At 43.3% G+C, this 27,863-nt stretch overlaps 1 protein-coding gene across 13 annotated transcripts; it reads left to right on the forward strand.

Moving 5' to 3' along the window:
- CELF1 (CUGBP Elav-like family member 1) lies at positions 1-27,863 on the forward strand. Of its 13 annotated transcripts, XM_075188104.1 has the most exons (16): positions 1-106; positions 3,809-3,882; positions 13,945-14,132; positions 14,368-14,450; positions 14,564-14,612; positions 15,227-15,361; positions 15,452-15,531; positions 15,653-15,814; positions 16,399-16,501; positions 16,694-16,822; positions 17,452-17,493; positions 19,718-19,828; positions 20,006-20,194; positions 21,087-21,251; positions 21,356-21,522; positions 25,243-27,863. In XM_075188104.1, the coding sequence occupies exons 3-15, from the start codon at positions 13,955-13,957 to the stop codon at positions 21,481-21,483; spliced, it is 1,554 nt and encodes a 517-aa protein (XP_075044205.1). In that variant the 5' UTR covers positions 1-106; positions 3,809-3,882; positions 13,945-13,954; the 3' UTR covers positions 21,484-21,522; positions 25,243-27,863. The 13 variants fall into 13 exon arrangements, with proteins under 13 accessions (XP_075044205.1, XP_075044204.1, XP_075044197.1 ...); XM_075188103.1 differs by lacking the exons at positions 1-106; positions 3,809-3,882 and adding an exon at positions 13,263-13,534; XM_075188096.1 differs by lacking the exons at positions 1-106; positions 3,809-3,882 and adding an exon at positions 13,444-13,534 and having other exon boundaries at positions 21,108-21,251.

Below are 27,863 nucleotides of genomic sequence, written 5' to 3' on the forward strand. Positions count from 1 at the left end.
CTACTCCCCCCTCGAGACCGCCTGGTGGATCCGCCCGGAAGTGCCGCCATTTTGGATCTCTGCGCGTAGAGACGGTGAGAGGAGCGTGACCCGGAGACTGCGAGTGGTGAGTGTGGGGGTAATGGCCGCTCCCGGGGTCCCCCCAGTGCCCGCCGGCACCGATCCCCGTCGCACGGTGATATGTCCTCCTACCCCCCGGGTAACGGTATCACAGCGCTCGCCCCACCCCTTCTCCAGACCTCAGGGTGAGCCGCCCGCCGGGCCCGGCCTGTGCCCGCTGCCCCCTCCCCCGGGATCCGTGCAGCAGCTGGTGCCGCCCAGGCCCTCCGGCGTAATACAACCGGCCACTCCCTGGTCCTGGGGCTGCTCGTTCTGATCCCCCGCTAGGCCCGGGCACAGGACGATGGCGGCTCCGAGCGTAGCGACGGGAACATAACGGCACCTCCCTCCCAGCCACTCCCGCTACCCGTCACTCCCGCTACCCGTGCTGTGCTCCCTCCATGTACGATCACATGTATTGTTCCAAGCGAAAAATCTGTCTGCTCTGTGGACATGAAGCTCTCTGTATGTGGACGAGTGAGGGGAGGGGGGACATGCCTGCTCTGTATGTGGATGAGTGAGGGGGGGACGGGACATGCCTGCTCTGTATGTGGACGAGTGAGGGGAGGGGGGGACATGCCTGCTCTGTATGTGGACGAGTGAGGGGAGGGACGGGACATGCCTGCTCTGTATGTGGATGAGTGAGGGGGGGGACGGGACATGCCTGCTCTGTATGTGGATGAGTGAGGGGGGGGACATGCCTGCTCTGTATGTGGATGAGTGAGGGGGGGGACGGGACATGCCTGCTCTGTATGTGGATGAGTGAGGGGGGGGACGGGACATGCCTGCTCTGTATGTGGATGAGTGAGGGGGGGGGGACGGGACATGCCTGCTCTGTATGTGGATGAGTGAGGGGGGGGGACATGCCTGCTCTCTGTATGTGGATGAGTGAGGGGAGGGGGGACATGCCTGCTCTGTATGTGGATGAGTGAGGGGGGGACATGCCTGCTCTCTGTATGTGGATGAGTGAGGGGGGGGGGACATGCCTGCTCTCTGTATGTGGATGAGTGAGGGGAGGGGGGACATGCCTGCTCTGTATGTGGATGAGTGAGGGGAGGGGGGACATGCCTGATCTGTATGTGGATGAGTGAGGGGAGGGGGGACATGCCTGATCTGTATGTGGATGAGTGAGGGGAGGGGGGACATGCCTGCTCTGTATGTGGATGAGTGAGGGGAGGGGGGACATGCCTGCTCTGTATGTGGATGAGTGAGGGGAGGGGGGGACATGCCTGCTCTCTGTATGTGGATGAGTGAGGGGAGGGGTACATGCCTGCTCTCTGTATGTGGATGAGTGAGGGGAGGGGTACATGCCTGCTCTCTGTATGTGGACGAGTGAGGGGGGTGGTACATGCCTGCTCTCTGTATGTGGAGGAGTGAGGGGAGGGGGGACATGCCTGCTCTGTATGTGCATGAGTGAGGGGAGGGGGACATGCCTGCTCTGTATGTGGATGAGTGGGGGGACGGGACATGCCTGCTCTCCGTATGTGGATGAGTGAGGGGGGACATGCCTGCTCTCTGTATGTGGATGAGTGAGGGGGGGGGGGGACATGCCTGCTCTCTGTATGTGGATGAGTGAGGAGGGGGGGGGGGAACATGCCTGCTCTCTGTATGTGGATGAGGGGGGGGGGGAGACATGCCTGCTCTCTGTATGTGGATGAGTGAGGGGGGGGGACATGCCTGCTCTCTGTATGTGGATGAGTGAGGGGGGGGACATGCCTGCTCTCTGTATGTGGATGAGTGAGAGGGGGGGGGACATGCCTGCTCTCTGTATGTGGATGAGTGAGAGGGGGGGGGACATGCCTGCTCTCTGTATGTGGATGAGTGAGAGGGTGGGACATGCCTGCTCTCTGTATGTGGATGAGTGAGAGGGGGGGGGCATGCCTGCTCTCTGTATGTGGATGAGTGAGAGGGGGGGGGACATGCCTGCTCTCTGTATGTGGATGAGTGAGAGGGGGGGGACATGCCTGCTCTCTGTATGTGGATCGAGTTGGGGGGGGACATGCCTGCTCTCTGTATGTGGATCGAGGGCAGGGGGACATGCCTGCTCTCTGTATGTGGATCGAGGGGGGGGGGGACATGCCTGCTCTCTGTATGTGGATGAGTGAGAGGGGGGGGGACATGCCTGCTCTCTGTATGTGGATGAGTGAGAGGGGGGGGACATGCCTGCTCTCTGTATGTGGATGAGTGAGAGGGGGGGGGACATGCCTGCTCTCTGTATGTGGATGAGTGAGAGGGGGGGACATGCCTGCTCTCTGTATGTGGATGAGTGAGAGGGGGGGGCATGCCTGCTCTCTGTATGTGGATGAGTGAGAGGGGGGGGGGGCATGCCTGCTCTCTGTATGTGGATCGAGGGGGGGGACATGCCTGCTCTCTGTATGTGGATCGAGGGGGGGGGAACGACATGCCTGCTCTCTGTATGTGGATCGAGGGGGGGGGGGACGACATGCCTGCTCCCTGTATGTGGATCGAGGGGGGACGGACGTGCGGGCTCACTGTATGTGGATCGAGGGGGGACGGGGACGTGCGGGCTCTCTGTATGTGGATCGAGGGGGGGACGACATGCCTGCTCTCTGTATGTGGATCGAGGGGGGAGACATGCCTGCTCTCTGTATGTGGATCGAGGGGGGAGACATGCCTGCTCTCTGTATGTGGATCATGGGGGGGGCATGCCTGCTCTCTGTATGTGGATCATGGGGGGGGACATGCCTGCTCTCTGTATGTGGATCGAGGGGGGAGGGGGGGGGGGAACGTGTGGGCTCTCTGTATGTGGATCGGGGGGGGAACGTGCGGGCTCTCTGTATGTGGATCGAGGGGGGGGCGACGTGCGGGCTCTCTGTATGTGGATCGAGGGGGGACGGGGACGTGTGGGCTCTCTGTATGTGGATCGAGGGGGGGACATGCCTGCTCTCTGTATGTGGATCATGGGGGGGGACGACATGCCTGCTCTCTCTATGTGGATCATGGGGGGTGTATGCCTGCCTGATCTCATTGTGGGTCTGAGGCAAACCTGCCTGTTCTTTCCCAATGCGTACTGAGCCCCCATCTACACATCTGCTATCCCATTGGGATTGTGGACAAACTCTCCAAGACTGTTCCCATAGTCACCAATGCTGGATGTTAGATCTGGCAAATATTCTATGTATTCACCTAGGCATTTATTTTGTGTGTGTGTGTATATAATATGCACAAACCTACTATAGTAAAGGAACCCTTTGCCATTGGGGGGGAACATGATTGGCTCTTACCCTCCCTCCTCTCCAGGGTTAGGTCAAAATAATCTGTATGTTCCTTCCTTCCTCATTTTTACAGAATTTGAATATTCTGCCTTGTCCCATTGTACTGATGAGGTCTAGATGGGATAACATTTTTGTTTATTTTCCTCATGCTGGATATGTCATGAGGAGCCTACCATGCTCATATAAATCGAAACCCCTTCTGAATCTCCTCTGCTCCTTGTTCACTTCTACTGTATCAGGACTTGTGGGTTTTTACATTTGAACAAGGCTAGTCTCGAGAGACTAGCCCTTTACATGATTTTAGTACCTGCCTGTGATTTCCTTAGCTGCAGCCTAAGAACATGATCTCCCCAAGTATCTGATCCATTAAAATGACCTTGTAAATGTAGAACTTTTTTTTTGTTACGATTTTGTCATTTTCTATCTTGTTAGGTTTCTGCATATTCATAAATCACTCTTTTTGAACTCCCTAGGCACAGTTTTGAATATCAGGGTCTCCAGAACTCCGGGCCACTAACAGTCCTTTGAAATTTCAGAGAACGTTAATGTAAGTAGTCTATTTTTGTTAATATCATACATGTTTACTGTATTGCTTGTGTTTTAATACAGATTTTTGTTCTTATTAAAGTTGCTGTCCGTTCTGGGTCATCCACCCCCTTCTGACCTCCCACCCCATTTAATTCCGACTTTTTATTTTAAGGCTGATGAAAATGAGTTTGAGCGCTTCCTTCCCGGGGAATCAAACTTCTATACATAGAAATACAGCGCCAGATTGTACATGTGCTGGAACCATATAGTCAGGTGCTTCATTCATTCCCAAATCTGTCAGAACAGATTTAAATGTTCTGCCCCTTGCAGTCCTGTAGTACTGAAATTATTAAGCCATTGAGCTTCACGCAAGTCCTCAGTGAGAACAACCACTGCCAAAGTGCTACATATGAAGGGGGCAGTTATCTAAAAGTCTTCTCCTTTTGAATTGTCTTGTAAAAAAAAAAAAAAAGACGTTGCCAATAAAACGTGGTTTGGTGGTAATATAGTGACCATAAAATGCATAATAGCGAACATCTGACACTCCCCCTTCCAACTAAAGCTGGGTACACACTACAGAATTTTCCACCAACTTTTTATGCCGATTGCTCGGTCCATGGACTGCATACACACTAGCCTTGTTTAGGACGATAAAGGGAAGAGCGGACGTCCCTTTAACGTCCCTTTTACAGCCATGTTGTCGTGAGCAATGACTGTAATTTCGTACTCACTGTTGTGGATTGCTCGGAAGTTTATACACACTACACAACGGAAACGAGATTGGAACGAAAATATTAAACGCTACGACCAACCAAACGAGACAAGAATCGTCCATTTGGGCAGACTTTCAACCATCGTGTCACTGCACACACTGACCCGACTTTTGAACGAGCGGTCGTATGTCGGCTGATTTAGCCGATTATTGGATAAAAACCGTGTGGTGTGTACCTAGCTTAAGACCATTTTGAATACTGTCTATGTAAGTTAAGCAAGATAACTTTTTAGTTTGCAAATTGAATTATACATAAGGGACACTCTGATCAAGGTTTATAGGGACTTGACCTATTTGACTCATTTTGGCTGCACACAGCTTTTGTTTGAAATGCTGTGTACATGGTTCTGGTGGCCAGGAAATGGTTACTAATTAAAAATTAGAAAAGCTTATACCGGATTACTAATGTCTACCCTTTTGTTTTTTGTTTTTTTTCCTCTGGACAAAAAAAAGAAAGTGAAATAGACTTTAAGATACTGACAACACCCAAGCGCCTTGCATGCTTCTAGGTTATATAATGTTAGGTCTCAAGTTCTCCTATTACATTCTCAACAGTCCACAGGCTACATTCAGATTTGTGTACAACATCTTATATACACCGTGTAAAATGTTTCAATAAATCTTCCCAACATACTCGGAGCCTCATTAGAAGAGAAAACACATGACAGGGGCAGATTTGCAGTGAGACAAACCATTATGCAATGCAGGGGGTGCAAATGCATTTTATTTTACATGTAGGGAAAACACTGTCTGCTTTTGCATGTAGCACACATACTGGACAGCTTTAATTTGACATGGTAATTTAGATTTGAGCTAGGATGAGCCCTCCCCCCTCATCTAACTCTAAATATGTCTGCACTTTTTAAAGTTGCCCCGACCCCCCCCCCCCTTGCAGTGCAACAGGTTTTTACAAAGGTGCAAAATTGCACCTTCTAGCTGCATTCACTCCTACTTGTAAATGAGGCCCTACGCTGGTAAACACACTTCACACTGTGCTGAAATCAATACCTTCTGGAAGACACATCCCAGACTGCATTTATATTTATCCCAGCAAAGTAGTTTGTAGAGCGTGCTGCATTTTTTTAAACCGTTTTCTTCTACTAATATGTTTTAGGCGGATTTATCTAGGGTCACCTATTGTATTGATTCTCTTTGTCATGTTCATGTTTAGGCACACTTGACATTGTGAGGCTGGGCCACCATATAGCCAATTTAACGTTAAAGTAAACCCATCATATCAATGTAATAAATGACAAAAGCTGTTTATTGCTGATCTGACCGGTATATACAATGTATATAGGCAACTGATCTATTGTAATGGTAACTTCCTGATTTGGTAACTTGTTGATCAGGTCCTTCTAGGTGGGAACTGAGCAAAGAGCCGTGTTGTACAGTTTAAGGTGTTTGAGTCAGAGCACCTTACTCAGTCGCCATTGTCTCGTCAGGGATGTCTTCAGTTTGGCAGCTGAATTCTCACAGCAGCACATAGTGTTTCAGTTTATACATTTGTGGGCAGCATGGTGGCTTAGTGGTTAGCACGTCTGCCTCACAGCACTAGGGTCATGAGTTTGATTCCCGACAATGGCCTTATCTGTGTGGAGTTTGTATATTCTCCCCGTATTTGCGTGGGTTTCCTTCGGGTGCTTCGGTTTCCTCCAACACTCCAAAAACATACTAGTAGGTTAATTGGCTCCTATCAAATTGACCCTAGTGTATCGCTCTCTGTCTGTGTGTATATTAGGGACTTTAGACTGTAAGCTCCAGTGGGGCAGGGACTGATGTGAGTTCTCTGTACAGCGCTGTGGAATTAGTGGCGCTATATAAATAGCTGATAAGTGTGCTGTACACTGACATGTTCATTCTTGTGATTATATTAAGGCAGGGTTGCATAATCATGATGGGATAATGAGAGCAATCAGTACTGAGTGTTATATGGTGGAAGGAAAAGGGTCCCCAAAAACACATTGTGTTGTCAAATGCACTTCTATCTGAAAGGAAGCTCCATCATGTTACTAGTTTGTGTTTTTCGTAAGTAGTTTTACTCTGCAGTAAATCTCCTTGGTGACCAGGTGCAGAGTGACGGTGGGCAGTAGGCCCCATCCCCAGCTCCCACGTGTGCTTGTGATTCTGATAGGGGTAAGCACCACGAATCAATCGCAAAAAGCATCAGGCAATGCTGCATTCCTCAGTAACATTGTTAATTCATACAGTATTTAGGCTGCAGTGTTTGTTTCTAATTTAGCGGCAACTTTGGCTGTTACATAGGTGGCAGGTACGTTTTAAAAGGATGTAAATGTCAACATAGAATTTTTCTAGTGGGATATAAAGTAAGATATCTTCCATTCAGCTGCACAAGTATATTTCTTTATGTAATTTATTGAACATTACTTTATTACACGTAGTTCTGTTGGATAGTACACTAGAAAAATGTAGTGTGGTTGTTGTGCTTATGTTCCAGTGATTTGATCCCCCCACATGGTAATGTTTGTGTGAGCAAAATGACTGTCCTGTATACATGATCTATGTACACGTTTTAACCTGACTGTATGTTTGACCCCTGTTGTTTAAGCTTGTGAGGGTTAATTACAGTATATGAGAATGACAGGGTTCTAATCTCAGAGCAATTATACACTTCAGGCTTTGTCAGCTTAACGCACAGTCACAGTGAGAGCATTGTGACCAATACAGGCAAACTGCGATCGTGTACCCTCACTAATGACTAGAAATACGTGCTGTATATTATCCTCTGCCCAAAATAACGTATGGAAAACTGCCATTATCCTGAAGAAAGCCGACACTTCACTGAATGAGAATAGGAGGTGTTGCCATTAAATGTCAATAGCTAATTTGCTACTCAAGAATACAGGCAATGAGATATATATTTTATAATACATATAATGTATTTTACACTGGCTTTGACTAGCCTGAAGCAATTTTTTTTAAATGCATTTGACATACAATCGTTAACTAGTGATTTTAGTTGCGTTTGGAGGGCCTTGGAGGTCAATTATTTGACCTTAAAGTGTTTATCTTGGGTTAAACACATTGAATTTACCAAGAAGCGTTTGGAAAATGTAACACAAGTAAAATGTGAACCTGGAAACAACGATTTCTATAGTCAGATCTGATCCCATGTATTGTAGTAGCATTGAAGCCATTGGTAAGCACATACCTAAGGATATGTGCACACGCTGTTACTGCCATCAGAGACGCTTGTTAATATGCACATTTTACGGATCTGTTTACAATGTGTTTTGTTTAGTCCTGAATCTTTTTATTTTTTCCTTTAGTTTGTTATTTAATCCCTTCTACCCCCACCCCCTCACTCACTCAAGTATCCCACAGGTAAAATACATTATAGCCTACCCCATGGTTTATAGATCTCTCCCCATAAGCTCAGTAAGCTGCACACGCAATAACAGTCCTGCGTTTGTGTGCTTTGTTTCATTAGAAAATAACCTTATCTGCTTCTTTTCTCCTTTTAAATAAAAAGAAAATGATGAGATGCAGGAAGAAACGCCCTGGAACAGAACACACTGTTACATTATTTGCTTAGTCTTACCCTGACTTTACTATTTCCTCCTCCTCTATAAATTCTCTCAGCTCTTAAAGTTTGTCTAATATGTCATTGATATGCTACAGCACAACATGCTGATTATGTTTCCTGGGATAGCCCCGTCCTGGTTTGTAAATCCAGCAATCAGAGCATCTGTTACATAGGAAGTGAGTAACACCGTTCTACAAGCTGTGACTTTTATCTTTGCTTAATTAGTCATCCCTGAATCCCACAAAAATGTCACAAAAACTGGTGATTGAAAGTAAAAGACTCTTTAACCAGCTCCCATTTTAATCTGGCCACTTGGGGTTACGGTTAAATTGAAATCTAAATAAGCAGTTTGTTTTCTTAAGTAAGCGAGCAACATGGCAGCTCCCACGTGCTATGATACAAGCCGGTGCCATGGACTCCTATGATTTACTGAAGATAAAAACAACCCTTCATATGTTGTCTGTTTTCATTGTAATTGGACAGTTTGATGTGGTTATGCCCTATGGTGTAGTCTGATCTCTGGGCATAGTGGCAAAAATAGACTGAAGGCTCCGGTAGGCATGGAAACTGTGCCTGAATGTTTCTGTGCATAGTGTTTGCACTGAGACTTGATTTTTTATTTTTTTTTTTCATTTATTTTTTTTAAATTGGTTGTGACCACCCCCATCTTATTAGCGCATGAAAAATCTTCCTAGGCTCATTCCAGCCAGTGCCTTCTTAAGCATTGATGCTGAATTCTTTGTGGCGTTAAAGGGGGGCGTTGTCCTCTCTGCCGCAAAAGTGAATGAGTCCTTAAACAAAACTAAACATGATTATTTTATAATACTCTTAAGCTTTCAAGTGCTGGAGCCCTCTCCCTTTTAAGGCACCATGGACGTATTGCCTTCTGTGTAGATGTCCGGTTATGTGCCTACGGAACGTCACTGGGGCGCCTTACAGGTCTACAATAATAATGTGCCAGAGATAAATTGTTAGGCTCGTCCTTTTGACCTGTCCAGCCCCGTATTATAAATAACATGTTGATTTATGTCCCTTTTAAATGTGACCTCTCTATTCCTTGCTCTTAACATGCAGCCTTTTGGCTCTACTATTTGGTTTTAAACTATGTGATAAATAAAAGATTTGGGGGTAAATGTATGAACATGCGGGTTCTTTAACACCCGCGTGTTCGGCGACTAAATTTCAAGCGGCGCTGCATTGTAAAGGGAAACTTCCCTTTACAATGCAGCGCCGCTTGAAATTTAATCGCCGAACACGCGGGTGTTGAAGAACCCGCATGTTCATACATTTATCCCCAGGTGTTTTGATTGTCGTCCGCAGAAGGCATCGTCATATTTTAAAGTTTAGGATAATGGATTTTCTTATTTTATGTTGTTTCGACAGCTGCCAGCATATTAGCATTCACTTTTGTGTAATTTGTTTATCTATTTTCTAATTCCACTGGCGGATGTTGCTGACATTGTAATGATTAGTGCGGTGGCAGCGTGCCGAAAGCTGCCTTTTGCCTCCAGGACATAACTGTCACCCAGACAGTGTGACGCAACTGGTTGTTTCCAATGTAACGGTGATCATTAGAAATAGATCTGTGGAAACACAGCTATACAGGAAGTGTAATATAACACCTAGCCTCGGCAACTAGCACCTGCACCTACTGTGGGGATTAGCTGGATACTACACTGTAGTGTTATCTGTGTATTGTATGGAGTGTGCCTACTGCTAAGGTGGTATCTATAGATCTGGGTGCATTCATCAACCCCCCACTCCCCACCAGAGGCCAGGGGCAGCCATTGGTGGTCGTTATTTATTCACTGTATCTGGATTACAGAACAGAGCTAGGGGGAAACAATGTATCCTAAGCGGTAATGCCGCTTTAGTGTTCATTTTTGTTGTTATTACTACCCAATGTTAAAGTGACCCCCTTATATGTAGACATTTTGTGGGCTGAGCCAATATTTAGTTTACTGGGTAGTAGTGACATCACTAGTTGTTGAATTAGGAGGCTGAATTCTCGGAATGTATTGATTCTAGAACTATTACATGTGATTATTGCTCCTCCAGAACATCTGCTAACTTGTGGTTAGAGCAAAAGTGATTTCAGGTGATAGATATTCTTTCCCTTTGGAATTCCTAGTAAACACACTGGGGGATTATTTATGGAATGTGGAACTGCTAAAAAGTATTCTAACCCATTGGAAACCAAGCTGTTAGAGGCATGACCGGATGTGTTTGCTGTAAGTCACAGTACTGAATTGCTCAACTGCCTGTTCCGTAATGAGCCACAGTTGAACATGGAGGAAGAAAATGAATTTCTCCTCTGTTTATACTTTTCAAGTTGTCTTTATATTGAGGAGCTGTAATCAGACATTGCAAATATAGCCCTCTGTTCTTTCTATAATTTCTATATACACTATGTACATAGCGCCTGTCCTGAATCTGGCTGCTCCTGTCTGGCCAAACCCCTCTGCCACATGCCCAACTCCTTCCGAGAACACGGATATGTTTTCATGCTCTTCAGATCAGATTATGTGGCTGAGGGGGGTGTCAGTGGCGGTGGACAATGTACTCTGCATGGAGTGTACATAGAACATGGCTGAAGATAGGACAGTGGCTATTACATTGTGTAAGTTTGACCCTGAGAAGAAAAACGGTGTAGAATTGCTTTTAAGTCACATATAATATGACATATAATGCCTTCCAGAGACTTCACTGTCTTGAAGGTTATAGGCCCACTTTATGCCACAAGAAATAGAATACAATGTTGCTGTCATCGTGACTGTTATCCAGTGAGGATAGCCTTGGAGTTATTGTTTTGAAGACTCACTAGCTGAATACCACTAGATACAGGCAGGTCAGTGTGTTATCTATACAATACTGGCAGCCATGGACAACATTGAAGAGTACTTGTCTGCTACACATATTGGATGAAGCTATTGTGCAATCTGAGCCAATATTCAGCCATTAATTGCACGATGATTTAGTGAAATCAGTGATGCAAAGTTTCTTATTCTACAGTGATGTCATTAGATCCAAGTGATTTTACAGCTACATTACGTTGGTTCCGCCTTCGCTGTGAGTAAACCACCAGTGCATATTTGTCATTTAATGGATGCAGATCTGTAAAATAATATAATATACTGTAAAAAGCTAGACACCAGCAGTACGTGGCTACACCACTCTTTATATCTCCTGTTGTGGCTGAAGATCAGTGTGTTTGGGAGGTTTAGTTTAATATCCAGTGATGCTAATGTCTTGTATCTATCCATAAGTTTGCATTTATGGATCCGTCTTCATAACCTTACATGTAGTAGTGTATTTGCATTTACTTTTGCAAATTGCTGCTACCTGTTCCCTGCAAGTGTGATTGCAGCATATTAAACAAGTTTTAAAATCTTTCTTAGATTTTTACTCCCGTCTGTTTAAGGCAGTGTTGGCTAACCTGTGACACTCCAGGTGTTGTGAAACTACAAGTCCCAGCATACCCTTCCAGCAATAAGCTGCTATATATTGGCAAAGCATGCTGGGACTTGTAGTTTCACAAACACCTGGAGTGTCACAGGTTAGCCAACACTGGTTTAAGGTATGGTCAGCAAAATGTGGTGACATGTTTTGGAGAGATCTTCTGCTGTTGTAAAGACACGCTAGCTATATTTATGTATTATCTTTTTGTCTAATGGAGATGTGTATAATAATACTCCTGTCACAGGGTGTACTTGAGCTCCTATAAAGGTGTATGAGCATGCAAAGGGGAGTGCGACACAACACCTTAAGTTTGCTCATGTCCTTTATAGAGAGATCATAAAACCATGTCTATGAGATGAATTCTCTTGTAGTAAGTAGGGATTTTTTTTTTTATTTCTTATTGTCTTTTAAGTGTTGGGTCAGCAGTTCTGTTCGGTGGTTTTAGAAGTACAGTTGTACAAATGGATCATATAATGCATGTAAGACTTTACTAATACTGAGTTTCACTCTTTAAAGAATTTTTCTGCTGCCTCATCCCAAAGTGACAATTACGGACTCGTACACTACTATAATGTAGGTAGGAGAACTGTAGGCTTTCCTGGCATGGACACAACAGTGTGACCTAAAGCTTCTTCAAATTCTATTCTCTATGGTATAGAACACTGGTTCCCAACTCCAGTCCTCAGGGACCCCTAACAGTGCAGGTTTTACATATCTCCTTGCTGGAGCACAGGTGTGTTCATTACTGACTGACACATTGTAACAGATCCACAGGTGGTACTAATTATATCACTTGTGACCTGGAAAACCTGCACTGTTAGGGGTCTCTGAGGACTGGAGTTGGGAAACACTGTTATGGAACAATACACATTATTAAAGGACAGTTTATATATTAGAAGTACTCACAACGCTTCAAAATTCAAAAGCAACTACCACTAAAGACCAGTCTTTTTATTGAGTAGATATATGTAAATGACGAAGTTGGTTTGAGAACACCGTAATATTGGGACAATTCTACTTTTAAACGCTGTTTATGAAATCGGCTTTATCCCTGTTTAGTAGCCACTTTGCGTTGGTCCGTACCTTGGTGATGCCCTCTCACTGACTAGTGTGTAGTGCTCAGAACTAGCTGGTGACACACATCTCCTCCAATCTATACACAATGCTTTGTACTCTTAAAACCACCGGATCACAAGCAGTAAAGAGTTTTAAATCTGTTCTGGTTGACTCTTGTCACCTCTTTTCTGTGTGATCCAGAAATACATAGACAGCTAGCTCACTTGTGGATATCCTGAAACCCTGCAGTGTTATGGGGTTTTCTAGACAGGGTAAAATTTAGGTGGGGTAGGGATACATTTTGTATGTAGTGGGTGATGCTTCCAACGCCTAGACTGAAGCCAGTGGGTGTTTTATTTCATTCCGCTCTGTCACTCGCCCCTATCTCTATTGATCTGACATTCTGTTTATCTGATGCTGCACTCAGTAATGCTTCGCCAGGGAAAAACACACAAAACAAGCTACGTACATCAGCACTTTTATTGTGTCCCGAGCTGAGCCTCCCTTCACATGGTAACGTCCCCTTTCATATTGAACACAAACTTTTATTGCACTCCCAGTCCATTCTGTCTGTCGTGTCCAATGCTGGGTTCGCTGAGGACTCCGCTTGTCGTATCTCCCTCATAGTTTGTGTTCTCTGGGACAGCGTGCTATGTTTCTCCTTTCTCGCTCTTTGTAGTGTCTTCATTTGTTTTCTGAGCTTTGTCTGGGCGGAGTTGAGCTCTGTCTGCTTGTGTTTATTCTAGGGGGGCTAAGTAGACAGACCATGGCTTCATTTAAACTTGATTTCCTGCCCGAGATGATGGTGGATCATTGCTCTCTGAATTCCAGTCCTGTGTAAGTGGTTCCCCCCCCCCCACCGTCTCCTCCCGTGGATTTGAGAGGTATCTCTGTTTTCAGTCGTTGTGCCTTCTGTGGAATCTGCTCCTCGTTACTATTTGTCACTGATTCAGTGTGATGTCACCTTCAAGCGGCTAAAACGCGCCTCCACCTGTTTCTAGGGTCATAAGTGCGAGTGCTTGGTGCCCTGATCTTGAATACAAGGCAGCCACTTTCAGGATAGTGCTGACGTTCCCATTTCTGTGTGTGCTTTGTGTTTGTCGTTCATAGCACTGGATTAACTCCTTAACTCTAAACGTACTGTTACCTTGTGGACAACATCTAAGCTTTTCCTCCTGCACTTTGTAGCCAGTTTCCAGGGTTGTTTTTTTTTCGTTGACGTCGGCATCTTTCCTTTCTTATTGTAGATCTAAGAAAATGAACGGCACCATGGATCACCCAGACCATCCGGATCCCGACTCCATCAAGATGTTTGTGGGACAGGTTCCTCGCAGCTGGTCAGAAAAAGAGTTGAGGGAACTATTTGAGCAGTACGGTGCTGTCTATGAAATTAATGTCCTGCGCGACAGAAGCCAGACTCCTCCCCAGAGTAAAGGTGAACCTCCCACTAGATACTGCTAGATCCTGGTATACTGCCTACACTCTTGAAAGTTATGTGAATGCTCAGGACAGCTCCAGAACTGACAGTGGTCTCTTTTTGGTTTGTCTATAAGTTGTTGAACCGGTTTGTTAGATTGGAATGGACATGGTGGGGGGAGGTCCTATGATTAAGATTAATAGCCAACATCTGTCTCCTGTGGCATTGACTTGTTTTATTTCCCCCCTTGAAGGATGCTGTTTTATTACTTTCTACACACGTAAAGCTGCATTAGAAGCACAGAATGCTTTGCATAACATGAAGATTCTTCCTGGGGTAAGTCAGCTAGGACACAATAATAATAATAATGATGCATGAGCTTGTCTGAATATGTACTGTACTCGACTGCTGCAGCGCTAACTGGGCTGATTTCCTTGTGTTGTCTCTAGATGCATCATCCAATACAAATGAAGCCAGCTGACAGTGAGAAGAATAATGGTATGTCACATAGTTGTGAGAGTCACTGAGGCGTCTCATGACAGGTGTGATTGGGCTCTTCACACGTTGAGGGTGACTAATGTGTCATCCAGAGTTTGCTGGCTGTTCTTCCTTCCTGTGTGGCACAAACAGTGTGCTCTCTACCAGCTCCTTACTCATGGTCTGAAACAGTTGTCCTATGTCTTGTCATGTCATGAAACTATTTTGGTTAAAATGCTAGTGCTGTCTATACATAATTAAGCAATGGTGACTTGTTTTTGTAAATATCTTTGCATGTCACCCTTGTGTTTCTAAAAGAAGTAAAAATATTTGGTTTTTAAACGCTAGGCAACATTTTTCCCCTCCAAGTCCTTATCCAGTGGTATAGAGTCTTTGTAGTTTTATCATGACTCAGTGGGTTATTTTACCACGTCCTGCTGTGCCCAATTGATGAATAGAAAAATGCTAATTGGAAGAATCCTACTAGATATTGCTGAGTACTTTGACCAATGTACGCTGGTCTCACTCAGATCAAACTCCTCACTTCATAGCCTGTCTATTGACAAAAAGTATTGATTTTGTTAGTAGTTTCCTCTGTTATCTGACACCTTCTCATTGTGTACTTTGCCATATAGCTATTGAAGACAGAAAGTTGTTCATTGGGATGGTATCCAAGAAGTGTAATGAGAATGACATCCGGGTCATGTTCTCTCAGTTTGGGCAGATAGAAGAGTGCAGAATCCTGAGGGGACCTGATGGGTTGAGCAGAGGTAAGTTGGAGAGCGCTTGTATCTCTGTGTAATGTATGGCTTCTTATGGACAGAGTTGTAGCAGCTGTTTTCTTCCGTCATCCTTTGCAGGTTGTGCATTTATCACATTTACAACCAGGTCTATGGCACAGACGGCAATCAAAGCCATGCACCAAGCACAAACCATGGAGGTGAGTCTGGCACTTCTATAAGGGTCGTTTTGTCCCTCAACTTGTGGAAACAATAGTAGCGTTGTTTAAACAGCAGTATATTGCTTTATATATTGTTCTCATTGTGACATTTTGTTTGCAGGGTTGTTCCTCTCCGATTGTTGTTAAGTTTGCAGACACCCAGAAGGACAAAGAGCAGAAGCGAATGGCACAGCAGCTCCAGCAACAGATGCAGCAGATTAACGCAGCCTCTGTGTGGGGGAACCTGGCGGGACTGAACAGTCTGGCACCACAATATTTAGCAGTAAGTATAGCTGCGTTTTCCCGCCACCTTGCCGTAGCCGCGGTAACTTGCTGTTCTTTCTGCCATGGGTCCTGCACAGGCTCCTCAGGCGTCCTATGAGCTGATCATCTAGACTTTTACAACTGACTGGTTGGCATGTAGACCTATCTTCAACCCAATGCTGACCTCTTAATACCAATTACACATTGAACGGATTTAATTTTTAATTTTTTTTTTAACTTGATTTGGGGAACGTTCTTCTCCCCATGTCTTCTCTATTGCCTTGTAAGCCCAGAGGAGGCCTCTTTTTGAGATCATTAATTCTCATCTACCAAATCTATATGCCCGGCTCGCAGGTGCCCACTTTTTTTATTTGGCAGTGTGGTGGATCAGTGTCTCCTAACCTTGTTTTTGCAGTGAAAAGAATAAGTATCTTTTTAATTTTTTTTTTGTAGTGGTTTCTGTTCTAATTCACCCCGTCCCTTCCCGCTCACTCTTCTCCCGTTCTTGTACACCCTGTGGATATCTGTGGTGTGTTACATTTTCTCCCCAGACCGGAACAAGCCCTCACTCTTCTCCTTGTTTTGTTTTGGTGTAATGTCTAGCTTTATTTGCAGCTCCTCCAGCAGACAGCCTCCTCCAGCAACCTCAACTCCCTAAGTGGCCTCCACCCCATGGGAGGTGAGTACTCCACCGGGAGAACATCAGGTGTGTGTGCTTTTTATTTTTTTTACATCTTTCTCTTCTCTTTTCCTATGTTAAGATTTTCACCTCATTACCAGTCACCATCAACATGTGCCCTCTCCCTTTTCTGTAAATAAATAAACAGAACAAATAATCCGACTTAGCATATCGGCTGCTGCACATGTGGCGTTCTCATGCCTGTGTTGCGTGTTACAGGACTCAGTGCCATGCAGATACAGAACTTGGCAGCTTTAGCAGCAGCTGCCAGCGTTGCACAGAACCCACCAAGTGCAGGCTCGGCACTCACTACTTCCAGCAGTCCCCTCAGCATCCTGACCAGTTCTGGTGAGCTGCACATGTTTTCTGCGAACTCTCTGTGTCCGTTACAAGGACATGCTCCTGAAGTTTCAATTTCGGGGGCAGGTACCATATCAGTCCAGGGTTATAGAAGTCTTAGAGTCCGCGTCTGGTCTCTGGTGACTGAACCAAGTAAACTGAGAGCTTTCAGCGTTGTCGTAAAGGGAAATTTATAACCGTAGCCTAAAATGTTATATAATAATATAACTTTGTTTTAAAGGTCTCTTCTCATAGTAATTCATAAGTTTAAGTCGTGTTGTTCAACAGCTATTGCGTCATAAAAGATCAAGGTAGAGGTAGTCTATCGATTTCTATCATTTTGTCCAGTAGGTGTCGCTGATCTATAGGAATCTATGGACAGTGGCTAAACAATCATTAATATTGACACAGTATGTGGCATGTTTTCACAAAGCAATAGCCATTGAACAAATAACCTCTGTTACGTATCAAAATATCTCTGTTTATTTAGCAAGAGGAGATCTGCATTTTATTTAATGTAAGAGAAAATTAATACTACTTATGTAATGAAGCATATTTTAATCATGATTTTTCTTTTTGCAAACTTATCAAAGCTATGTTGTTAATGATTACTGAAAAGACATTTTTCTTTATTGCAGGCCCATATGGAATGCATACACAGAAAAAGGACGACCTATTTTGTTAGTATTGGTTTACAGTATATGTTATGAACTGACTCTAGCTCTTATCTGCCATCTGTTTTATTGAACCATACGTGAGGTTTGCAGCCATGCTATATGGTGGCTTATGCATCATGTACTATTGATAACCGTTGATGGCAAAACCATGTTTAGGGTATAATTGCTTTTACTTTGTTTTTATTAAGCGAGTCAGTTGGTTCTCCGCTGTGTGGTGGCTGAATCATTGGCAGGCGCGATACTAAGGTGAAATCATGACACTTTCATGGTGACTGTTAGCCAAGTACCAACTCTGATCTGTCTTAAAAAGAAATCTCTTCTGTATAGCCCAATGAGTTTTACGTTTATTTTCAACCAGACTATAGAGACTGGAGTGTTTCATTTAGTAATTTCAACCTTTTAATCTGACCTTCATAAACTTTTTACCCAGGATGGGTAAACTTAATATCTGACCTGCAATGGTTTTTCAACTATACCTGGACTAAATGTGATTTACCCTATGTATAAAATGACTGTAAGTAAGATTTATTAAGTTAAATAGTTTACAGGTAAAAAAGAAAAGTGAAACTTATAGAAACCTGAGCTGTAAATTAACTTGTTTAAGAAGTTGTCCACCCATAGTAAATGTTCAACCGCCTAGATTCATGTCACTTGCTGTCTCAGAGATGCTTGCCCCAGGCAAAACTGCATCTGCCCATTCTCCTGTTACTGGAAGTATTTCAGTTTTCACTGCTGAGGACCCTGGGGCAGGATTTCGATTTCCTGGAAAACCAACCTCTTGTTCTACTTGGCGGGATGGAGGATTACAATGAATTCTATAGTATAGGGCAGACTTGGCTAACCTGTGACACTCCAGGTGTTGTGAAACTACAGGCCCCAGCATGCTTTGCCAATTTATAGCAGCTTATTGTTGGAAGAGTATGCTGGGACTTGTAGTTTTACAACACCTGGAATGCCACAGGTTAGCCAAGCCTGGTATAGGGGGACATCTCCTTCAAGTCAATTGAAAAATAATTATTCTACTACAGCTGTTCTTGCACTGATTAAGAGTGTGTGTTGGACAGTCGTGTTGTGCGAGAAGTTGCTCGTCTTCCCGGCCCTAATGTCTCTTGATGCAACCCTGTCCCATGCACACTACATTAGTAGAAGTTTTTGGGGGTAGAAAAGAAGGCATCCAAATTTGCAAAGGTATAAAGCAAAGAATGCAAGAAAATTAGAACATAATGTTAAAGCAGCGATCCACATTTTATTACTATATATCTTATCGCATTTTTAACAAATGTGCTTTAAATGTGTCATTAGAAATATTATTCGCATTTATGAGCAGCATTGAATATTTGTAAAATCCACATAGCCCGTATTGCAGAACAGCTGAAGATGAAACTACATGTCCTGGGCTTTATATCCTGTGTAACCATAGGCTATTGCTGCTCAATGATCTGTTCTTAAATACCTCTGCTGCTCGGGTCATATGATTACCTCTAGAGTTATGTCAGGGGCTTGATACATGGTTTAATGCATAAACTGACCCATAGATTTGCAGCATATGAAGCTGGGGTATTAAAGACTAAATCCAACCAAATCTTAAAATGTAGTTCCCTATTGGTCAGGGATCATATAACTGACCTCCAACCCGCATGACATCACAAGTGCAGCTCTGCTCTCGGTGTAGGTGAGGGCTGGGCTGTTCATATAGATGTATGCAGAACAGTGCTGTTGATGTCCCTCCCCATAAGCTTCCCATTCATGTAAATGGAAAGTTAGTGTGGAATGGGCATCAGCAGCACCATCTGCTGGCGGAAGAGAGCCTGTAATTGAAGCAGAGAGGAGAGCTGAAGTGTACCCAGGAGCCTTTAGGGGGACCTGCACCATCTCCGAATTGCCGCAGCGCAAGTAAGATTAGCTATCCAGTTTATTGTAACTTCGAAAGCGCCACCCAAAATGAATAAGTGCTTTCCTTTAATACTTTATATTCGGATCTTCCCTCAGGAGAATCTTTGATTTTAGTATCAGCTAATCATACTTCAGGTGTCTTGTAGAAACACATTAGAATAATTATGCTAGTTGGCAGTTAGTGTTTGGTTTTGTTACTGTTCAGTGATCTTGAAATTGGTTTATGTACTAAAATAGATTAAACATCTATCTTGTTTGTTTGGTAGAATAGTACTTGTTATGTGTATTGTGCTTTGAGTTTGCCTTATATTTTTTTTTCCTTCTCCATTCTCAGGTTCATCCCCTAGTTCAAATAACAGCTCATCCGTCAACCCCATGGCATCTCTGGGAGCACTGCAGACTCTGGCTGGCGCCACTGCCGGCCTCAATGTTGGTTCTTTAGCAGGTAATTTGAGTTTAAATAGGGACTCTGTATATAAGGTGCACTTAACCTCCTACCAGACGTCATCTTTGGTCATTCAGTTGTGTTATTAATGATGAGCTCCACTCACCGCTTAAATAATTTAAATATGCTGTTTATTTTGTGCAATGCTCTCATTGATTTCAATTCTCTCATCATTAGGCATGGCAGCTTTAAACGGTGGTCTGGGCGGCAGCGGTCTCTCGAATGGCTCTGGCAGTACCATGGAAGCCCTGAGTCAGGCTTACTCTGGAATCCAGCAGTATGCGGCAGCCGCACTGCCCTCCCTCTACAGCCAGAGCCTGTTGTCCCAGCAGGGCCTGGGTGCTGCTGCAGGAAGCCAGAAGGAAGGTGAGCACGATCGCCCATCAAGGGCTGCTTGTCCGTATCGGTGCATTTCTTTTCTGTGTTCTAAAATTACTTCAATCATGGCCTGTTAGAAGAGTGTCTAACCTCGTTCAAGTGTTCATCTATCTTTCTTTTTATTTAAATATATTTGCAGATTGCAAAAGCAACAGCCCCACACAAATTTTCCCAGGCCATGATCATTTTTGTGCAGGCTCCCAAATTATGTACCCAATTGTTCAGCCTCAGATCAAATTGCACACTGTGCCCCAGGTTCAGCACACTGGCAAAGACCATATTGTCCAATATCAGCCTGTCAGCAGGTGGCAATTATCTGTCTTTTCCCCAACGTTCTTAATCTGGCAGCGGTGTATGTGCGCAGTAGAGTCCGGCCTACTACACTGCCTCTATTCTGTCACTGCCTTTAAGGCTATGGGCTTCCATAACTGTCCATAGTCATGCAGCTCCTGCCAGTAGCCTCATTCGCACTGTGGGCTTCTATGGCTCTACTGTTTGTTGTAGAAAAGTCTAGTACTTCTATTTGTCTATTAACATTTGCTGAAAGGTTGATTGATATAAACTGCGTGGATTTGCCTCGCAATACAACATGAAGTCCGCGGCGCCCAATTTGACAGATGTCATCCGTGTTGACTGGGCTGCTGCGCAGATCCCGTTCCATGTTGTTGACAACTGAGCATAAATACTACCCCCCAATTAAATGTATTTATTGTTGTGTGTCTGTTATTTTTTTTTTATTTATTTTTTTTAAAACAACCTCTAAGCCTTAGACACCCTTTTGTATTCCCCTTTAAACTGAATTTTTATTGGTGGTGGTGGGATGTGAAGCTTTTTTTTGATTTATTTTTGATTTATGTTGTTGCTGTTTCATGTCTAACAGATGGGTCTCTGTATCTCTTAGGCCCAGAGGGAGCAAACCTCTTTATATACCACTTGCCCCAGGAGTTCGGTGACCAAGACATCCTGCAAATGTTCATGCCATTTGGAAATGTTGTGTCCGCCAAAGTTTTCATTGATAAACAAACGAACCTCAGCAAATGTTTTGGTAAGTGTCGCCAAGTGTGATGTCTATACTACCGGTCTGCTCTTTCCCCTCTGTGTCCTCATCTCTGCTTTTTTTTTCTTAACCGATTTGCATGTGTTGGGCAGGTTTCGTGAGCTATGACAATCCAGTTTCCGCTCAGGCTGCTATCCAGTCCATGAACGGCTTTCAGATCGGAATGAAACGTCTGAAAGTTCAGCTTAAACGCTCGAAGAACGACAGCAAACCATACTGAACTGTACTGCCCTGGGAAGTGAGCGAGAAGGATGTTCTGGTAAGTGTGGGATGGAAAGGCCAAAACCAGGATGTGTGGCTGGAGGAGAGCACTTAGTAAGAACACACACAGACTATGCTGTCTCCAGCAGCCCCGAAGCATCTCCATGTGCTAAAAGCCAGAAGCCTCTTTCCCTCCTAAAGACTCTGGGTACAACTTTTGTTGTGAATTTTTGCTTCATATGGAAGAACAGCTTGTACTACTTGTTCCAAGTGTTTATTTTGGAGTTTAGTGCCATATCAGTGATTTTATTATTATAATTATTCTTTGGACTTTGCTGTGTTTTGTATAAATGTGTGACAAGTCCCAACGCCAGAACCCTTGGAAAAGGGAGATAGTGAGCGACAGGTTTTCTGGCGCAGAAACAGCCTTAGAAACCCATTTGTCTGCTCATCGCTCCCATTTGCCATTACCCTGCAGTTAGACTTCCTGAAATCACTGACCCTCTGACCTTTAAAGCTGCAGAGGTTCACTCATTTTTATAATTCAAATATTTTTCACCTTTTCTTTTAACGGTACAAACTACGAATAGATGGAATGACCTTATTGTCGATGTATAAACATTATGTTGCTGCGATCATCTTAACTTCCTCCACTGTTATGGCTGCTCTTCCTATGAAGGCTCAGAAACATCGTAACTCGTTTTGTGAAGCACAATTAGGGCTACCAAATCAGCCAGTTAAAGTGGGACCTGCACACGGGTGGGGGTGGGGGCCCCTTTGTCGGCCGCACCAATTACAGCATTCACCCTATTGGTTAAGTAGGACCATCCCTGGTTCCTATTGGTACAGCCCACAAAATAGCTAGCTCCTGTGTGTAGGTAACAGGTCTCCTTTGAAGACTGACACATGGAATGCACTTACTTGCATAGTATGAGCTGCAAACACGTGTTCCTTGTTAATTGGCTGATGCAGCAGCTGTAAGCACAATGCAATATCTTTTTAAAACTTTCTAAAAATAAAAAAAAACAAATAAAATCAGCTGGTCTTTTCACCAGGCTGAATATGTTTACCAAGTCACATCACCTTTGCACCCCAACATGGCGAGAGCGGGGCACAGAGTTGACCGTTTAAATGGACCGTCTCTCTCAAACGTCGACGGACTGGCGTCCGGTGTTTCATAGTAGAATAGAAACGTATTTCATGTGCCAGTGTGTCGTATGTACGGCCCCCCGTGCATACCTGCATACATGTCTCGTGACATACATGCTGAAGATGAACTGCTAAAACTTGAATAATGTATACTCAGAGAAATATGTGTTTTTCAAAGTTTTGATTTGGTATAATGTGAAACGTATTGAGGCTTCCAGGCTCCTGATATCTTTTATACAAGTGTATTAAAAAAAAAAAAAAAAAAATCAAAGTGAAAAAAAAATTGAAGGAAAAAAAAAAGCCTGTTTAGAATGTCATTTCTATTTTTATAAAGGTTTTATACAGCTCGGACGAGTGAGCAATATTTATTGCCTAAATTATTTCACTGGGAAGAGATTTTGTAGAATTCGGAATCCGGTGGTTTTATTTTGTGTGTTCATACAGATGGCTCTGCATCGTGTTTATTTAAACCTCTTACGATGTGAGCGGAGGGATGTCAATCATGCCCGACGGAGGAGGCAGTCTGAGACCCGAGTCTCTTCCTGATTTGTCAGTATTTAAAGCCTCCGTAGCTCAAGCAGCTTCTTGTTCATAACTCTGATTTTCAAGCCTCCTACCTGCTTAACAGACCTGCAAGCATAGCAGACGGCCTCATAGCTCCAAACTAGAGACGTACATAGGGTGTGATTATTGGTTAAACCTCTTTATATTCTGTCTGTGTTTAACGGATACACCTTATGTTCTGTCCCTTGTTATTGTTTTATCCACGCGCTTTTTTTTTTCCATTTTCAATCCTTAGTACCCCATTCCTAATTAATAGCTCTGTTTGGTTTGAAGAGCTGGAAATTGCTGCACAGGATAGGAACGGGAGAGGTGTAGTGTGTCCCCTTCACTCTAAGTGTCAGTATGGGAGTGCTTGTTTCTTGCCAGAAAAGTTTTGCTGTGCAATCATTTATGACCATTTAATTGCCTACAGTTAGGTCACTAATACAAACAAACATTTTGTTTGTCCAATTAATCCAGGATCAGAAGCCTTGATAGATATATCATTTCTCTGTGCCAATTTTTATGTCTCCTGTTTGCAGTCTTTACCCCCTGTGGTTTCACATTGCAACAAATAAGCAGCACAGTGTCACACTGACTGCTGTGTGAGTTTGTGTATTCTTTGTCACCTATGAGACAATGAGGGACATTTATTTAAAAAAAACAAAAAACGGTGCCTGGTAAAAAATCAAGCACCTTTTTTTTAGTTGCATTATATATAGCTTGTTACATTTTTCAGTGTAATGCTCGCTCCCATGTTTCTGTAGTGATGTCAAAAGTGGGAGTTTAATGTGTTTGATGTTTGTGGTTTTTTGTGACTGCACTTAAAAAAGAGAAAAATATTGTCAAAATTTCTGCCAGTCCCTTGGACTGAAAAAAAACCCCAAAATCAAGTGGTTTGCGTATTTGGGGTGAATTGAAAGCCTTAAATGTAGCAGTGCCCGGCTTTTACTGTACACGTAATATTTATAAATATATAGCAAAATTGTGCATCATTCTTCTTGGAGCTGTGTGACATTCTCAGTTCATCAAGCATTAGCTTTAGAAATGTCCCTCAATGTTACGTAATAGATTGACAATTTTTACAAAGGCTGATTGGGGCTCATCCTGCATAAAGCTTGCACACTGCATGCTTCGGGCAACACGGGGTACATGCTTGATGGAGCATAGATGGGGGAAAAGGTACTGCAAGCTGCAACTGTCTCCCTTCTTTGTTAATGACTAAAGTAAACAACTTAGCTTGAAACAGTCCATAGGTCATGCAAATAGACAACCAGGGCATGCTGGGAAATGTAGTTTTCACAGCAGATGAAGGGCCAGTCTCATAAGCCTGATGTATCTGCTGAAAGCTGTCATGTAGGAGGAGACTGAAGACCAGAGTTAAGACAGACTTTTAAAATGTTTTTTTTTTATTTAATATTCATTAAGTGTTGCCAAACAGGAGTAAATATACTTCAGAAATAATGAATGCCATGGCACTCACTAGACTTCTAACAAAAGTGACTTAGTCCAGGCCTCTGCTTAGCATCTGTGTGTTTGAGAGAGAGGGGGGGCAATTGTGTATTCAAACTGCCCTGTTAAACACTGCTTGTTTAAAAGTCCATCTTTGGCTCCTCAAAGTTTATGCAATTTCTGAGCACATAGACGTTCTGATGGTCTCGGAGATGCACGACACTGCGACCACAGAAGTCCAGAGTTTACATGGAGCGGTTTGGGTTCTGTTGGTCTTTCCAGCGCCGCTCCCTTCCCATTGTGTCCATGTGGGGTGCTGGGCTGACTCCTTCTATTGGGTTCCCTTTTTTTTTTTTTTGCATGGTGATTCTAGTCTCTAATTTCTGTCCTGTCGGGTGTTTCTGTCCCTCCCAGCCCCTCCTCCAGTTGTGTACATGCGTGTGACATTTATGTGGTGTCCCTTCTAGACGCTGCGGACCTGTAAGACGGTACTTGGGGGTCCTCAGCGTCTCTGCATGTCTTTACTGAGCTAGGCCCCTGTGTCTAGCTGTGTCTTTCTCTCTGTGATTTGATGTATTGCGTTGTGTAACTCAGTGCTTCTCCCTGTTTTCTCTGGTTTGTTTTTGTTTTCTAGATCCCTTCCTGCCATTTGTCCATCATTGTGCCTCTAAAGCATGTCGGTGTGGCGTTCAAGTACATCGTCCAAATCCTTGTTTCTTCAGCTTCTTTGATGCTTGAACTCTCACCTCTGAACTTGTGTTGACTTTTTTTGATGCTAATGTGTATTTTTTACCATGTTTTTTTCTTTTTCTCTGTACGTTTTTCTTGCGTGTTGCCAAATTGGCTTTGCTACAAAGACTGCGAAGAGGGACACAATATTTAAACCTTGCATTTGATTATTAAAAAAAAAAAAAAGCAAATATATAAATCTATTTTTCTAGAAATTCATAAAGTAACCACTTAATTTTGGGATTGATACTTTGTACCTAATCTTTTGAGCAGGCCTAGCTGGCACACTATGTTTAATATTTGTCTTTTTTGTGTTTCTACCAACCAAATTCAATCTGTATCTCCTTCTCTACTTGAGCTGGGGGGGTGGGGGGGGGGGTGTATTTTTGTGTTCTTTTATTTTTTAACTAAACTTTATCATTGGAATTTAAAAGACATGTCGCATTTTGCTGTCGGTAAATGGAAATGGCTTTTTTTTTTTTTTGTGCTTTGGCAATTATGATATTTTTGTTTTAAGTATGGAGTGTTGTAACTGTTCATATTCTGTAATAAGGTTTGGCCCCAAACAAATCCTTAAGCCCAGCAGACCTGTCAATTTATATATATTTTTTTCAAGTTGGGGTGCTGCGTCTAATCTTCAGAAGCCATCTCTTCAGCAAAATGTGACTGTTTTTGTTTTCTCATTAAACTAACTGTGCCAAAAAAAAAAATGATTCTGCCTTCTCCTCTACATGTCTGTTTTCATCACCACTCAGTGTACTCCTCTGGGGGCGGGGGTCACTGAGCTAATTTATTTTTGTGTTTTAGAGGTAAAAAGTGCAAAAGCAGGGGTGTAAAACATCATTTTAAAATTTGTTTAGTTGTGTCCTCTTTTTTTTTTTTTTTTTTTTATTTGTTATTTCTATGTTTTGTTTTGATTAGATTAGTGCAGTACAAGGTATCTCGGCTGTGTGTTTAAACTGTGCTGGGGTCTCACGCCCCGAACTAGCAGGGTGGTCGCACTGCCTAGTGTCAGTGTGGTGTTTTTTGTTTGCACCAGGACAGTGACCGAATTAGTGATCAGTAGAGGTCAGTGCCTATTTCTTGAGGAATGCCTCTTACACAGGCAATGATTAAAGATCCTCCGAGTCATAGCATGCAAGAAGGACAATCTGCTACGGGAATCTGGCTTTTTAATACACTCTGGTAGTTTAAAGCTATTCGCTGCCACTGTGTGCTGCCCCCCCCCCCCCGCCCCTCCTCAAAAATGGTTTCAGTTACGTTGAGCCAGCTGTTATATCACTACCGCCTCAAAGCATTCTGGGAATTAGAGTCAAACGCATTCCCATGTCACTAGGAGCAGCTCATTTATAAAATAACCTCCTAGTGCTCCCTCTGGTGCTCCCTCTGGTGCTCATCTGTCCACAGGGTATAGTCTAAATCCAGTACATAGCAAGGTGCGTGCCCTAGAGCTTTGGCAATGAGCTCTCTCTTTTTATTTTCGTTGTATTTAGAGGCAGGAATAGCCCAGTACAGTCTCAGCACACAGCCCCCCACGTAGGGCTGATCACAATGTCTAAGCCCGCAGAGAAGGGCGCGACTCCTTCTCTTTCTCACTCACAACCTATGTCTCTATCGAGAAGCTCTTAATATGGAGAAAGAAAGAGCCGAGAGAGCCTCTCTGGATGAAATAAATGCCAAATCGGCTTTCTTCTGACTACTTTTTAAACAACAAAGAGATTAAAAAAAAAAAAAAAAAGTTCTGTGGTGATTTTATGCATTGCCATAACGTTACCTCTGCCTTCCTAATATCTGCCTGCTTTTTGTGAATAATTCTATATAAAGTTTAAAAAAAAAAAAAAGGAAAAAAAAATAAATCTTTTGGAGACAAACCTGTGGGCTTTTATATTGGTACAAACTGATTGTAGTTAACACTAGGATTTTGTACAGTTTTTTGCCTTTTTCTACTAGAAAACAATGTAAAGTGATTTATTTCACAATGTGAAGTCAAAAAAAAAGAAAAGTTTGCCACTATTTGACCAAGTTGTCCTCCTGTGCTGCTGCAACAGGGCTCCCGAAATCTCCACTTTCCCTTCCTCACAGATGCTTATCTTAATTGTCTTGAATTTATTTTTTATTTTATTTTTGATTTGCAAAGCGAAAATTAGTTTTGTTTTTTTTGTTTGTTTTTCTGTGTGAAATTGTGTTTGTAAAATGTAGAAAATATGAATTTTCTTTAATGGTTTAAGAGGAAAAAAAAAAAATAATAATTAAAAAAAAAAAATACAAAGGTAACCACTACTGCATAGCTGATCGCTGGGTTTGTGGATTAAAGATTTTTTTGTCTAAGTTTGAAGCCAGTGTGTCTGTTTAAATGAATTTAACCCTTTGTAACCTTTTCTTTCTTCCCTCCTCCCCTTGGGTATTTACCTATGTTTTAATTGTGCACACGCATACACAAACACACACAGTACTGACTAGAAGTCATTTTGTAAACGAAGTGTGGTACCTTTCTTTGTTTGTTTGCTATTAAATTGTTTGAGAAGA

The sequence above is a fragment of the Mixophyes fleayi genome, chromosome 10 (genome assembly GCF_038048845.1).
Source record: "Mixophyes fleayi isolate aMixFle1 chromosome 10, aMixFle1.hap1, whole genome shotgun sequence".
Taxonomy (NCBI): Eukaryota; Metazoa; Chordata; class Amphibia; order Anura; family Limnodynastidae; genus Mixophyes; species Mixophyes fleayi.